The 17208-nt window shown below is 36.0% G+C and overlaps 1 protein-coding gene across 1 annotated transcript; it reads left to right on the plus strand.

Annotated features, from left to right (window-relative positions):
- The first annotated feature begins 451 nt into the window (after window positions 1-451).
- LOC145676081 (uncharacterized) lies at window positions 452-15320 on the plus strand. Its single transcript, XM_081746954.1, has 2 exons — window positions 452-1228; window positions 9925-15320. The coding sequence occupies exons 1-2, from the start codon at window positions 864-866 to the stop codon at window positions 11534-11536; spliced, it is 1977 nt and encodes a 658-aa protein (XP_081603080.1). The 5' UTR covers window positions 452-863; the 3' UTR covers window positions 11537-15320.
- Window positions 15321-17208: the final 1888 nt, after the last annotated feature.

A 17208-nucleotide genomic window follows, 5' to 3' on the forward strand; every position in this document is an offset into this window, starting at 1 on the left:
ATGAACAATGATTTGCGAAGCATTTTTATTTCCAAAGCCAGGTCAGGGAGCTTTGAAACAGGGGTAAGATTGAAAAAATTTAAAGAAGTGAAAGAAAAATGTCAATTATGTTTTAAGGAAGATGAAACATTAGAACAGTTATTGTTAAAATGTGAAGAAACCCTAAAAATCAGGGAAAAATGGAAATGGATCGATGAAATGAAAAAGGAAGGAATTTTTTTTAAATTAGCTTGGAGGCTAGGCTTTAATGTAAATGGAAGGGAACTAAGTGAGAAAGAAATAGAAAAAAAACAAAGAACTTCTTGAATTTTGGTGGAAAAAGAAAATGGAAAACTTTAAATGAAAAAAGGGCAGTACTTACTTTCTCTTTTTTTTTCTTTTTTTCAAGAACCACACTTCCGAAGAGAAGGAAGGAAAATACCTTGAACCTGAACCTGAGCCTGAAATTTGACTTTTTCCCGATTGCGACACTTCTTTTTTCACGTATTTTCGCTTTATCATACTTACTACTTTCTATCTGTTTTATGAATTTGTACACATCTTGTTACTTTTTTATCATTTTCCAACTATTCTAATCTTTACATTTTACACGTTTAATTACCTTTCTAAATTGCCGATATTCTTGTTCAATACAGTGATAATGATACTGTGCAAAACTTTTGTAATGCTTACTACAAACAAACAATCAATTGCCGAGAGAGGAGTAGTAGTTGATGAAGAAGAATAAGAGGAAGAAGAAGAAGATTGGAAATATAAATTTGCTTTTGTGAACGTACTTCTAATTCATTTCATTAACGCTGGCAGCGTAAAATATAAGGGGAGTATAAGAATAGTGTTAAATTCTTATTATATTTCAATTCACAATGGCTGGTAAGGCGTCTGTTAAGTTGGAATTGATGTGCAAAGAAGAAATTGCTTATGACTTATCTTGTGATGATCCGCTCGAAGGGAGAGGGTGGACATACGAACTAAAGAATGACAACAAAGAGTTAATATTATCTACAACGGAAGGAGATGTATCAGTGGACAAGGATAAAGCTATGTGCTCTTTGGATGTGAAACTAAACGTTGATAGGGTGAAACCAGAATTAGCACTAGAAGAAGATCCTGAATTTGAAAGTAATATAGAAACGCTAAAAAAAATTGTGGTTCAGGAGACTGGTGCGTCGTATTCTAATGACTCCCAACAATTAACAACAAAAAGTTTAAATTCAGTTCGGCCAGAAAGGTAATGTTCAATTCTTCATTAACTAATTGGCTCAGATTGATAATACGGTTACATGGTTTCGGAAATTTTGTTGGTTAAAAGCAATACTTTACGAGAAATATTTAGGTATGGGAGATATCATGAACGTAAGTTAGTAGCCTACAATTTGGAAATTTCATGGCACACATAGACAAGCTGTATACCAAAAAAAAAAAAAAAAAAATAACAAGATTGATACGATCCATACAATTCTTATGTAGTTCGTATCTTGATAAAATAATTACTTCTTTATTATTGGTTACACATTTCTCACTAATTGTGGTACATATTTCAAATATGGGTGCTCGATGATATTGTTTTATTTATATAGAGACTTATGTAAAATAAATAATGAGAATGGTGATTATCCTAAAATTTTACAAATGTAAACCTGTAATGTATTATATTCGAACATAAACTATGGACGTTTGTGATTTTATTTTGATTTAGCTTGATTTTTCCGGCGGGCTCCGAAAAACATAAGTAAAACATAAGATAAAGAATATTTTAACCAACAATGGATGTTCATTATTTGTAGAGGTCCATACAACAGTCCATTTCATAGCTGCACTCATTTTTTCAAGGAAGTCGACTTTTTACTTTTCCAGGAATCTTTTTTATGGTATGGACCTGCATTTCTCAATATGGGATCACTTTAGGGGCTTGGTGTACGTACATAGTATATGAATTATTGTAAAATCAACGCTAATCAGCATGTGCTAGATGGCCGGTAAAAATGAGATTGCTATGCAGATTAGGGCATTACGCAGAATGTGGGTAAACAAGGATAGTGCAAAATTCTGTATTTAGGATGACTTACATGTCTTACGTGTTGAATGTGTTCTTGTACGTTCCTAAGTATTTTATAGGTAACATGTTGAAATGCTTTCTTTGCTTGTATATTTGTGTTCCAAAGTAACACAATACATTGACGTAACTTCTTAATTATATGGATCCCTTCATTCCCAAACATTTTCATAGTTACGTGTTATGATTTGCCACACTAAATTTTGATACTTCATTTCGCTTACAGTGGCACATCGGGCATTACTTCGCACAAAATATGAAGAGAATTTCACAGTCCTCCGTCGGTAAAACCATGAACTGTATACAAGAAGTTTCAGCTACCCCCTACGATAGAACATGTAACTTTATTTTGGTGTTAATGTTGGGGTCAGCATCAGTTCTAATTCAGAGAGGGTTTGTTGTTGTAGTGGCGTGGAAAACAGTCACTGTAAGGACCGCCAAATTTTAAAAGAATTTCCGTTAATGTTAAGTCTGTTTCGTTATATTATACAATGTAACTAATAACCGTTTGAACATTTTAATACAAATAAATTAGTTAAACGGCGGTTAAGCCCTACGGAGCGCCATTCTCTGCGTAATTATTTGACAACACAGGTTGTAAGTCATGCATAAAAAATACAGATTAATGAATTGGATCCTAAAACCAACGGTGCTGACAATCTCTTAAAGTTGAGGCTTGCAGGGTCCCTGACGATTCGAATGAATCGCTCTTACCATAAGACCTTACATAACACCCTAGTTGCATGCCTTCGGCATTCAAGTCTTGACAAATCAGAGTTAATTTCCGAACCCCAATTGGGCTGTCAACATTCAGGCCTTGAGGAGGCATTATAAGAAAATAAATATAATGAAAAGGACGGCAAGAAATACACCCTGGGAGGAGATTAAATGCTACAACATCACATTTCAATTCATCAATTTTTTAGTCATTAGTATTACTTCAGGCCCGCTCGTACCTACAAAATTGGTAGGTTTTCAAATGTAACTTTTTAAAGAGCGCTAGCTAATACTTATGTGTGGCTTACTAGCAATTGCACTTATCCTTATCGAGAATAAAGTCACATCCGAGAGCATTTGTCAGAATAGTGAAACACAAGATAACAGTAATATTAACTTGTTCATTAAATATTATTTTTGTTCAGGGCCTACTCGTACGTAACAATCTTAATATTTTCTCATAACATAAACCTTAATTTTACCATATACTGCTTAACTGACGTAGGCACTCCGTACTATCGATACATCATAATATCCGGTTTTTATCGTAGTAAAGAGTGAAATCGTAAACGGGCTTCCCTTTTTCTTTTTCTCGAGATCGGTTTATGATTCCCGGCACAAGAATACAGGAGTTATTTTCAAATATCAAAAAGAATAACATTTAATTTACTTTCTCTAAATGCAAATCAAAACTCTAATTATTTTCTATATATCCAAATTAAAACTAAATATTATATTAAAATCTAAAATCCGAACATCAATTTTATTACTAATATACTTTTTTCTAATTATGCCAATTATTAACAGTCAGAACAACATTTTGAAATTATAGTCAATTGCCAAATCTGCACATTAGCTGGGACCCAACCAGGCGTCGGACTGGTTTCATCACTTTAATTTTATAACGAAAGTAGGGATGTCCCTAGGGGATTAACTATATATTAACCTTCAACTCTTCTTAACTTATAATACCGCTTTCTCTGAAGTCAATTAACTTCAGTTATCATTAGTCACATTGAATGCAAATTGACTTTTCATAGTAGACTGCATATATATATCGAACGACGAACAAATCAACGAGCAGCTTTATCAAATTCAAGGTTATTGTCAATTACTTTCAATATTATACTAAATTGTGTTTAACTTACAGTATTTTGACGGCGATTTGATCTTACATTACAAATTTCCCATATTTTCTCATTGTAAAATCACAACATCAGATGAAAAACTTCACTATCTGAAGAGCACATTTTTTTAATTACCCAAAATTTTAATTTTATGATTAATTGTAGTTATTACTAGTACTTCTCTAATTATGGTCGTAATTATATCTAATTGCCTAACATGTCTCTAAATGCTTGATTGTGTGGGGACAGTTAATATAAACATAAAGAAGAATGATTAAAAACTCAAGCAAAATTTGATAATAAAATTTTATTGTGAAGTGTGGTTCCCAAAACTGGAAAGACCTGAAAAAAAATACAAAACTTAAACATCCTAATAAGAATTCGATACTGAAAGTCCGCATCCAAAACGGGATAGCCATACTCTTCACAAATGGTGCGGTATTGTTACAATTTCAAAGTCGGAAATCGCGTTCTAAATCAATTACCTGTTTAAAATTTCCAATGCTGTCTTTCCTTTCCTTTCCACATTCATCTTTCATCTCCAAATACTGTAAGGAAACCATAAAACATGACATCTAAGTAAACGTACCTGATTGTAGAGCGATATTGATGGTTTGTTGGACTGGTGCGTCAGTGGCGGTGGGCACACACTTTGATTCTGAAAAGTAACCTTCGAAATTCGGGGAAATAATCAAATAAATAGACAATAATCCTTTTATCATAATCTAAAAGTTTAAAAGTTGAAATTCGGTATTTCTGATTTCTCATCTCTTCTGGGGTTTAACCCGAGTTGGGGTGAAGTTCACGCTTTTTTTGTGCTAAGATTTTAATTTTCCATCTGTGCCGGTTACGCTTGAAAGCTGTAATTTAGCACGGTTACTTGTACTTTTCCAGTTAGTTAGTTTAATTTCGGTACTTTTCTCCTTTTTACAGCGTATTTACTAAACTTCCACGTAATGACACGCCTTCCCTTGCGACGTTTAGATTTACGCTGCATTGCGATACCTGCCATAAATTTCTTTTTAGGTTTGCGCTTACTATTACTGTATTTTGCCATGTAGTTTACTATACAATGTTCGTACTTGTTTTCGCTTAAGCTTTTTAGTTGCTCTTCGGAGTCGATGTATACTTCTTCCGCATGTTTGACTCGAAATAACTTCGCCTACAATTCGACTTTAATTTGCATGTAGTTCGTCTTTGACCGAGTTTAGTGCGTTCCGAATTACGCTTACCAAGGCACTTTCCTTTTATTCTCAACTTATTTCCTTCTGCATGCCTAATGTGTGGTTGTGCGTGCTGAGAATACGCTGTACGTGGAGGTCAACGCACATTGTTTTCATCATGAGCAATCAACTGGTCTACATTTTGTGTATCACTACACTTAAACTTTCGCTTTTTACAATTTCTCAATAGTGAAGTACTAGCTTGAAAATTCAAACATTTCGGGAACTGAAAATTAATAAATGTTGCATCTGATGTACTGATATGATCACGTCTGCTCATTTTAATTCTACTGATTATGCTCCTCGAAATCGAGTTTACGTTAATAATGTATTACGAAAACTCAACTGGGTATCATTGGCCATCTTATTTTTCTTCTTAACTTTGGTGTTTCATTTCGGTTCCTTAACGGAAATATACTTTCGACTGCGTGTGCTTTATTTGAAGTGTTACGCTTGTTTACGGTAAACATTTCCGACCGATATATTATGTACGAGACCTTCACTACGTAAAACAGAATTCGCTTGGCGGGTCTATTGTGAATTTTAAGTCGTTTCCTTGTACAATACTCAAAGCTGATAAAGTCGGAATGGATTTGCAGCACTAAAATGCTACTTACGTTAGACATACACTGTTACAAAGACAAATTTGAATTTGTTAATTCGCGCAAAACCATTTGCCTGTGACACAAAACCGACAACACTGTAACTTCGTTATCACACAAAATCATCAATTGAATTCTCAAGCCTTCCCTGGCTTTTTCGAGAGGGCGGATACGCGCAACTTGAACGCTACCGCTTATCATGTGTGAAACATCGGTATCCCTTGCCGGCAAAACAATTACATTAGAAACAATTTTTTACAGGTACGCGTAACGATTCTTCTTTTTCGCTATCTCTACACTGCATATTTCCTTTTCCTGACTGCAATCGACTTTCTGGTTTATTTGGCACATATCTTTCACAACTTGGGCCGGCTCGAATTCAAGACGGTTTCTTTTCCGCCTTGCAGTCTTTTATTTTGTTGGTTTGCCTACACTCAAACTGTGCCGTTCGCATGTATTCATAGAACACAGTGAGACCTTTCTTTCATTCCGCTACAGTATTTTTAAACTCAGCAGTTACCTAAGCAACATGATTGGCCGCGGTAACTAATTCAGAGAGTACTTCAGTAAAGGAGTTATTGGCTACTTTGGTATTATTACGTAAGCTGTCTCCTTTGGCATTCAATTCGCTCTTTCCTACGCTCCCAAATCGTTTCTGTTACAGGCTTTTGAAGATCACCTACTGATTCATGTATTTTTTGTCCTAGGCATCTAATATTCATTACCTTTTTTGAGCAATCGTTTCTAATTGTTTCTCTAATTCCTCTCTCAACATTGCTTGAAATTGTTCTAAAACACTAGCCTCCATATTGATATCAGTTACGAGCAACTAATTCAAAGTACAAAAATATAAATGTCTGAGTTTAATACGAAAATAAGAAACATGCACTTAAAACATGAAACACTAAGAATTTTGATATTACGACCATTAACAACCAATCCTTTTTTTTACAACTCAGGTTTCACTTTGCGAAGTGCTTCAATATAAAATTAACACAGATATAAACTTGTACCATATATAACATATTTTCTATAACTATTCTATCAGGCTTTGTTTCCATTTTGCACTAATACACAATAACACACTCAGCAAGGCCATGTGATAATATTTGAAAAATAGTATCACGTGACAGTTTCTACACAATAACTGTGTCTTCATCAGACTTCCACTCCTTCTGGTTGCTGGGAGTTGGTCATCACTTATATATACTGTCTGGAGATCAATTTTAATTAGGTTCCGCCTCTTCTTTAAAAAGTAACACTTGTCTGGCTTTCACTTTCACTTTTTGGCTGCACACGTATCCAATTAAAGGTTTACTTTTTCCGCTGGATGCGTCCTGTCCTCTAATTATCCTTATTTTCCTTGTTATTTTGTTTCTCTTTATTCCTTCTTCTTTAAGCAGAATCTTCTCTCACTCCTTATTTATCGAGAATCTTGCATTCCAGTTCATCACCTTACGTCCTGCTTTCATAATCTCTCTGGCTTCCTTCCATTTTCTCATCAAGGTCCTGTTCTCTACTTCTATGACCTCTGCTCCTTCCCACCCTATCCTGTGGTTTGTTTCTTTCTGATGCTTGTATATCGCATTGTTGTCCATTTTCAATCTTACATCATCCTGGTGCTGCTTAATCCTTTTTTTGCATTTTTTTTTGTTTCTCTTATGTAAAGTTTGTTACACTTCTCGCATCCTACTCTATATATTACTCCCCCTTGTTCTTTGTTCGATATTGCTTTTCTCTTTGTTCCTCTGACTAGTTCAATTATTCTGCTTCCTCTTTTCTTGTACGTCCTAATTCCTGCTTTCCGAAACATTCTCTATATGTTCTCTGTTTGTTTGCACAGTTATTGTGTTGAAACTGTCACGTGATACTGTTTTCTTTTTACATATTATCACATAGCCTTCCTCAGTGTGTTATTGTGTATTAGTATTAAAACATTTACTCTTATTCATAAATGCACATGAAGGTGCATAGTGTAAAACATGTATGTATGTGTGTATACTCAATCAGCTGTTTGCTATCCACTCACATATACATGGAATTAAAAATCAACAAGAAAAATTTTTATGAGCTACATTAATCTCTGTTGCTCTCAAGGTCAAAACATATTTACTTAACTTACATGAAAAATCTACATTACTCAGTTCTTGTTTTTATCTATCACTCTGCTTTATTTTTAATTAATTGTGTTCGCCGAGGTTCTGATGGAACTTGACTGTCGACACTAGGCTAATCAGATCCACACTCAACACGTTATCTGTATAACTAATGGTATTGTAAAAGCAGTTGTAGAAAAATGCTATAATTTAATCCGGAGAACGGTCGCCATGTGGTTGAAATCGTGTTTTTTGGTAGTTGTTAGATTCATGTTAATATAATCGTAACCTTCACATTGATTTTCGTCTTTTTCCCAAGATTTGTCACTTGTTTATTGCATTTATCCCAGCTTTGCTACGACAGTGTGACGTAATATTGAGGTCTCAAATATTCAGTAATAATAAGAATAATATTAATAGTATAGGTAACAAATTTCGTATGAGGACACATTGTATTAAAGCCTGTAAAATAACCCGTAGCGTAAGACACAAAATACAAAATAGTCGGGATTGGAGAGAAGTGCCAGGACCAACAGCGCATACCCTCTCGATACGTTACTACAACTAGCTACATGTTATAACGGAAAGTTTCCCTACAACTAGCTAAATGTTATAAAGGAAAGTTAAATATAATAACGGAAAGTTTCGAGGTAATTTTGGTGTAGAAAGTAGAGATTCTAAACTCACAAGAGCCGAAATTACAGTTGTTTTTAAGTAATGGTTATGCTGGCTAAGCTACGGGAGATGTCGAAGGGGTTTCGGGAAAGGGGTTCCATACCATCATGAGACACCTCTACAGCTACTCAAATTTAAACGAGAGATTTCCGCTAATATTTCGTGTAGAATATATTCTACTGTACGTTTTCAGGAAAAAAACTGTAAGAAAAAAGAACTGAATATAATTGAAAACTAAAGCTTGTAATAAACTAACTTGTGAAGTTTGCAGATGTAATTAAAAAACCTTTGCTACAAAAATATATACACAGACCATAATTCAGTGAGCTCTGAAATCTTATCAAAATGATGTATAAGATTCAGTCTACAGAGCAATTGTTGCTTAAAGAGTGGCATACACTATTTCTAGAATCGAGATAAGATGAGAAATGTTTACGATAGTTTTAGTCTCGTCTCGGTTCTCATCTCCAAAGCATGACTATAGTGTGAGTTAACCTTGTCCCGTCTCGAATTAAAATGTTTCATCCCGATTTTGTTTGGTTTGTTTTAGAATCGAGATGAGAAATTCGTCTTTTCATGGGCAATATTACACAAAACCGAAATATTGTGTGCTTAATATCACGTTTCTGCTTGTAATGGTACGACCAGAGCGATAATAAGTTTTTAATTTTTAAATATTCTTCGAGATAATTGTTATTATTAGTAGTATTATTCCTGAAAATTTGATAGTTCAAGTGCTGAAACAAACGAATATTCAAATATTTGAATGTAATGAAGCGTGTGTTATCTCCGATCTATTTCCATCAAAATTCTTAAAGTAAAAAAAAAAAAAAAAAAAATGCTTGACGTGTATTCGATCGAAGAACCTCGAGATTACTGGTCAAGCCCCTAGACCACTGAACCACGATCACAACGCTGTAAATGATTCATCTTTAGTCTTGTTACTCTAAGTTTCTCTGCCTCAGCTTGGGATGTTGTATGTAATTTTTTAATTGGTTTCAAAATGCCTTTCGTGTTCCTCTTATGATGATATAAGTGAATTATCTTCGGTAAAGTTTCTATTAATACGTTCAGTTGTTCTTAAACCTTTGGATCGCAAGTTGGTGTTTTCTCCACACGAAACTACAGATAAGACAGATTTAATTCTCATACTGTGCATTTGTGTCAAGACAGCCGACAATACCTGGTCACAGACTTATGTCCGCCACGATATAAATGATAGTTTAATTTGATATAGTGAAACAAACTACAGGAACTTATTTTGAGACATTAGTGAAATGGTACTCCATTTCATATTTCTACAATATTTAATGTAATAAAACATGTAATATAGCGTAACTTTATCATGTAATATAGCGAATGATTACATGTTTTCTTGCTACTTAATCATTATCACCATTTACATTTCATTGTTTGTTAAATTTGTTACAGGCGCGATAAAATCTTTGCTATCCACGGAGAAGGGAGTACGTTTGCTACATTAAATAAAGTCATTTCTCATTCTTATGAGGAATCTGATACTTCGACGCAGTTTGCCAAAGGATATCGTCGATCACGTTTGACAAAATATATGGTGACACAGGAAAGTGAAAAGCGTCATACGTCCGAAACTAGTGATAAACGCTCTAGTCAAAGTTCAACTATGTCAAGTGGTGAGTTAGGGCATTCAGGTGAAAAATCTCACATATGTGGAGTATGTGAAAAGGAATTTAGAGTATGTTCAAGTTTGGCTAGACACATGTTAATCCACACAGGAGAAAAACCTCACACGTGCCAAGAGTGTGGTAAGGCATTTACTCATCGTACACATTTGGCTACACACATGTTAATCCACACAGGAGAAAAATCTCACACGTGCCAAGAGTGTGGTAAGGCATTTACTCATCGTTCAACTTTGTCTGCACACATGTTAATGCACACAGGAGAAAAACCTTACACGTGCCAAGAGTGTGGTAAGGCACTTACTCATCGTTCGACTTTGGCTAAACACATGTTAATCCACATAGGAGAAAAACCTCACACATGCGAAAAGTGCGGTAAGGCATTTACCAAACGTTCAGGTTTAGCTAGACACATGTTAATCCACACAGGAGAAAAACCTCACTTGTGCCATGAGTGTGGTAAGGCATTTACTCATCGTTCAACTTTGTCTGCACACATGTTAATCCACACAGGAGAAAAACCTCACACGTGCCAAGAGTGTGGTAAGGCATTTACTCATCGTTCAACTTTGTCTGCACACATGTTAATGCACACAGGAGAAAAACCTTACACGTGCCAAGAGTGTGGTAAGGCACTTACTCATCGTTCGACTTTGGCTAAACACATGTTAATCCACATAGGAGAAAAACCTCACACATGCGAAAAGTGCGGTAAGGCATTTACCAAACGTTCAGATTTAGCTAGACACATGTTAATCCACACAGGAGAAAAACCTCACTTGTGCCATGAGTGTGGTAAGGCATTTACTCATCGTTCGAATTTGGCTACACACATGTTAAACCACACAGGAGAAAAGCCTCACATATGCCACGAGTGTGATAATGCATTTACTGAACGTTCAAGTTTGACCAGACACATGTTAATCCACACAGGAGAAAAATCTCACACGTGCCAAAAGTGTGGTAAGGCATTTACTCTTCGTTCAAGTTTGGCTAAACACATGTTAATCCACACAGGAGAAAAGCCTCACACGTGCCAAGAGTGTGGTAAGGCATTTACTCGTCGTTCAAGTTTGGCCACACACACGTTAATGCACACAGGAGAAAAACCTCACATATGCCACGAGTGTGATAAGGCATTTACTGAACGTTCAAGTTTGACCAGACACATGTTAATCCACACAGGAGAAAAACCTTACACGTGCCAAGAGTGTGGTAAGGCATTTACTCTTCGTTCATTTTTGGGTACACACATGTCAATTCACACAGGAGAAAAACCTCACACGTGCCAAGAGTGTGGTAAGGTATTTACTCGTCGCTCATATTTGGCTAGACACATGTTAGTCCACACAGGAGAAAAACATCACGCTTTCCAAGGGTGAGATAATCCATTTAGTCAAGGTTCAAGTTTAGGTGCACACGTGCTAGTTCACACAGAAGAAACTTACACGTGCCAAGCGTGTGGTATAGGATTGAAACTATGTTCAAGTGCGGCTACACTTATTAAATTCACACAGGCGGAAAAGATTAAACATGCCAAGAGTGTGGTAAGGCATTTAATCGAGGTTCCCAGTTAGGCTGCACACATGTCAATCCTCAGAGGAACAAAATATCACAGATGCTACGAGTGTGATGGCGAATTTAAACATCGTTTAAGTTTGTTTACACACATGTTAATCCATACAGGAAGAAGAGGTCACGTATGCTAAGAATGTGGTTAGGAGTTTAATCGAATTTTTATCAATAGAAGTTTAATCAATATGCCCTGAGTGTGGTATGTAATTTGAGAAACGTTGAAGTTTGGCTAGAGACATGTTAATCCACACATAAGTAAAGCATCACACACGTCAAGAGTGTGTTGAGGCATTTCATCTACGTTCCAAATTGGCTACACACATGTGAATTCAAACAGTAGCAAAATCTCACCTTGCAAAAATCCTGGAATAGAATTCATACGTGCTGAGCCATACAGGATCAAAACCTCACACGTGAAAAGTGTGGAAGGCGATATAGTCAACGCTAAAACCTTGAAATGCAGTTGAGCACAAGTCAACACCAAAGAGATGCAAAGAGCTTAGCAATGGATTTACTCAAGGTTCACATATTGCAAACTAAATGATAATCCACAAAGGACAAAAATCTCTTACGTGCGGAGAGTTTATATCAGATGTCGCATTCTGTTGGAGGAATAGAGATATATAATCTACGCTGTTTTCTTTTACGCGTGCTATGAAAATTGTACTATCCCAAATTGAGTGCTCGAGTAGAATAGTCGACAAAGGAATTTCATTTGTGTCTGACGTTATCCCATGTTTATTGTAGATCCATATCTAAGTTCAAGTTATAGTCACCAAAATGAGCAACTTTGTCACCTTCTGACAACATCTGGAAATGATTCGTGGCATCTTTCAAGTAAACTTTGAGCACTGTTCCTATATGGTCTGCAGAAACACCCGACGAAGACTGTTTTTGGACAGACTTACTTCTGCTCAAATAGTTTTGCACTCACGTACGAGATCATTCTGTGCTCTACTGCCCCATTAATTTTAATACTACAAACAATCCGCCTTCATGGTCTTGCGGTCTTATTTCTATGTAGAGAATTGGTTGAGAAACGACATTCCACTCTTTCTTATCGATATTTTCAGTCATGTTTCGCTCACCACTAAACAGCCATATTTACGCCACAGTCTGCAAAATTGTTTGTAACTCTTTGTACATTTTTGTAGTATAGTTTAAAGGTGGTTTTCTGTTCACTGCACTTTTGAGCAGCATTCTACTGTACATCACCACATTAAACGCAGAATATAAAACATCTGATTTGGCACACTTCTCTAGCGTGGGATCACGTTGTCCAAGTCACTCTTACTCTTTTCTTGCCATCTGAGTTTAACATTGTAAATTATTTTAATTGAGTGTTCTCTACCAATAAATCATAACGATATTTCACTGCATCTCCAACTGTCAAACGCAGACTCTAGCCGTTGCCTTACTACTGGGTTCACAATGGAAATGATAAAGCATAGAGATAGCACAAATATTTTTCCCGAAGCAGTAGCTCGAACTTTAACTTTTCTGCGGTTAGATGCCGTCTTTTTTTATTTTATGCATAGACGATCCTAACTACATACAAAGATTTGTTACTGCCAAACTTAACATACAGATTTACATTGTGGATAGCTTCATTATTCAAAATTATAAAAAAAACTGTTGACATTCTAACTAAAAGTTTTCCACATACCTTTCATTGTCCGATTACCTAGTCCCACTTTGGAGCTATACCAATGCATAACTTGTCCATATTACACTAATATATCGAAAAAGTAAATCTCACCTATATCAACAAACGCTTCCGAACTCAGCACCCTTTATTCATGCAATATATACTACCTCACTTTAGACCCCACACCAAATCGCTATCAGCATACTCCTTGTCCCTAATGTTTACGCTCTGCCAGTACACTTTACCCTCGTGAGATTCATTATTCTTAACCTTATAGTGGTAAGGTGAAAAAAATTTTTATGAATGGTAACATTTTTCCTCCTGGACCCAGGAACATTTTTGACTGATAAGATGTGAACTAGGATTTAAATTTGTATTATATTTACAATATTAAATACAAACACCAGACAGTGGATACGCTTTAAGCGAAACTATACATTTTTATTGAAGCAATACCTTTCTTGTTAAAATTAAGTTCGATAATTATGTGACTATTTTATTGCTTAAATACCGGTACTGAAAATAAAATATTTATTAACTAGAAAGAACCAGGATATCTCCTAATAGCGGTATATTCACGTTTCAATTCTGCAGCAGTCTCCACACATCATTTTTGCGTGACTTAGGCAAATCCACTTACAGCACTTTTGGCAAAATATCTGGCCACTTGTGTTTATACATGTAACATCGTCCTCGCTTTCCTACATGATTAGGTACAGAAGCATCTTCTAGAGTCAATCCGAAAAAGCTTGCTGTGTTCGCTAAATGTATAACATTACTATTAGTCGGTTCTACATTTTAGAAGTGATAAAATCACGTTATTTGCTATCGTGTAGTATTTCTTTCTTCGTCATATTCAGTACGTATCTGGTCTACTATGTCCACCCCACCTTTAGTATCGTTGTAAAATGTGACGATCCCTGGCATCCTGTTATCTCTGGAACTCTCATCTAATTTGACGTCATTGGGCATACTTGAGATCAGCACTAAATACAGATTTTTCTTAGATGCATACGAACCAATGGTGCAGTTCTAATGAAAACCAAATAAACTATTGTATTCTTTCCTCCTTTTGGCATTCACAAACGCGGGGGCAACTCTCTAGTTTTTACGAATTGTCCTTATAATAGTTAATTTACTGTCTCATTCCATTTATTTAACCAAATTGCAGCTTGTAAACAGATTATTGTAAAAAGGTCTTTTTGCAAGATGAACCGTGAATCTGTTGACACAATCTCTTCACTACTTCTTCAGGTTTGTTATCTATCTGGAACGGGCCTTCTGGTTGTGTCCTCACATACACTTATATATTTGTTGTGTAGTATAATGTTTCACCAACAAGAATAAAAATTTTAATTCCACATTTTGGAGGTATTTTAGGCATATAAATACGAAATCCACATGTTCCCCGGAAACCGACAAGTGTCTCACCCAAAGTTGCTAACATACCAATTAAGAAAACTGTTGTTGCAGTTCTTTACAAATAATTCAAAAAAAAAAAAAAAAAAAAAAAAGGTCACAGAATTGGGGCAGAAGGTTATATCTGATTATGTTATTCATTAGTATCTTCCATTTTCATCCATCATATGAAAGGTCACAGAATTGGGGCAGAAGGTTATATCTGATTATGTTATTCATTAGCGTCTTCCACTTTTTCATCCATCATATCCTGCACAGTAATCACTATCTGCTCAGTTTGGCTTCTCCGGTTCCCATCATCACATAGAGATGACCCTACGCAAAAGACACATTCATTTGTCTGATTAACAATACACATGTGTTAACTTCTGCTTTGCACCTCCCCTCATTCTCCGTCCTCGTTATCCCTTTACACATTTTTTTATTTTCCCTAATTGTATTGTATTTATATTGAATCAATCTGTCTATATTAAGTTGTGTGTTATATATGTTTACTTACATTATAATGCTAAGGATCAAAGTTCCATACGCCCATTTTTCTTTTTCTTTTTGATTTTTTGTTAGTTTTTATATCGTATAATTAAAAAAATTTCGATAGAGCACAGATCTCCACTTACACTTTGTAAATAATTTCTTTTCCATCACTCACGTTACAGAGGGCGTAACCTTCTCATAGGTTGCTAGCCACTATGATTTGCCGGTAAAACGTAGTGCATTGACATACTTTCTCAGCTGGCGCACATGTAGTGAAGCGTAGCTGCAAAGTCTAGACTCTATTTATTGCACTCATGTGGGCGCACAGTGTTGCTAATTCATTAACAAGCAACAGGTTGCAAGATATTGAGAGTTTTCACGAGCGTAATTTGGCTGGAGTACACAAGTAGTATAATTTTTAACCATCATTATGATCATTTTCACTCTTATCCTGTTCTCATCACATAGTTTTGAATACTGTTTCAGTTCGGTTATTTTACCGCATATGATAATTGACGATGGAAAGTCTTTCATACATCCTTTGAAGATAAAATTGCCGGGGTGGCTCAGTTGTAAAGCGTTTACCTCTGATGCATGGGGTCTCGGGTCCAAACCCTGCTCCCGCCAAGTTAACTTTGTGGTGGACAAACACCATGTGCTTGGGTTTCCTCGGAGTTTTCCAGTATATTCCCACTTTCTTCATTCCACAATTTCATTCATGCCCAGCATACACTGAACCAAGTTCCCAGAGTTCTCGTTCTCCGACCAGTGGCAACCACCAAGCATCATCAACGAGTTCACCACAATCAAGAAGTATACAAATGCACATAGCATCTCGAGCTCCGACTCTGACTCCAACCAGCTTATCCTCCTCTGCAGCCTGTCTACAGCTTGCTACAGCAAAACTACAATCCAAAGAACTTTAGTTCTAAGGTTTTACTTCTCTAACTTTCCCAGTATCGGCAACGCAAAGATATTTCGCAAATGGTAGAAACAAAAAATGGATTCATCATTAAATCACAGTCGGCTAACTTCGCAAAATAATTCGTGACAATCCAGTTTCGAAATGTTCAGGAAAACTGCAACTTTAACTTCTCTCAACAACATCCGACACTAGCAACTTCAGCCACATACCATGTCAATAGTAGTACGAGGGGTCCGTCTATCTATAACACTTGATATATAGGCTGAACTTCCTGAAGTGGGATACACCTTTAAAAATGCATCCGTATTCGGAACAATCAGGGACCAACGTACATAGTTCGAATTCTGAGAACATCACAGGATACTATCAACGACCTTTTGTATAAACAAATCTTAATTTTCAAGAAGAGACGCCGATTTGAACAATCGTGCTCATTACGACCAATTCCTCTCCCAGGTAAACGCTGTCAAGAAAACATAGTACATCCTACTAACAGGTGCAACCTAAGAACCTGTTATCCTACAAAGAGGTGCAAACTTTTCCTTTTCCTATGAAAACTGTCCGAATCTGCAACAAGTTCCAATCTGCAACACTTGGTATCAATTCCCGCCTCCGACATATAGCTACAAGTGCAAGTCTCATCTTGCTCCAGAAGAATTCAGGCCGAAACTTGTAGTACCACTATTGACTCATTATGTTCAAAATCGAAAAGGTGAGACTTCGAAAGACTAATCAATTTCTTTATATGCATAAACTATTAGCATTTGTCACCCACACTCTTCAAAACGCCCGCCTTTTGCACAACCATTAATATTAAAACACGTTCAGCACGCAGCTCGCAACATTCTTCACCTCGATTTTCATGACAGTTACAGTGGTTCGTACGTGCACTTTCATGTATCTCCACCCGAAACAACTATTTAACTTCATAGTGATCATGTATCTAGTTATTTGACTATGACTTTTATTTCTATTTCTCAACATTCTCTTGTACTTACCTCATAAACTCATAT

The sequence above is a fragment of the Thermobia domestica genome, chromosome 18 (genome assembly GCF_964235325.1).
Source record: "Thermobia domestica chromosome 18, izTheDome1.hap1.1, whole genome shotgun sequence".
NCBI classification, from domain to species: domain Eukaryota; kingdom Metazoa; phylum Arthropoda; class Insecta; order Zygentoma; family Lepismatidae; genus Thermobia; species Thermobia domestica.

Coding starts and splice junctions, on each gene's coding strand:
- LOC145676081 (XM_081746954.1), top strand. CDS start 864: ATGGCTGGTAAGGCGTCTGTTAAGTTGGAATTGATGTGCAAAGAAGAA. Junction 1,229..9,924: donor AATTCAGTTCGGCCAGAAAG/GTAATGTTCAAT, acceptor AATTTGTTACAG/GCGCGATAAAATCTTTGCTA.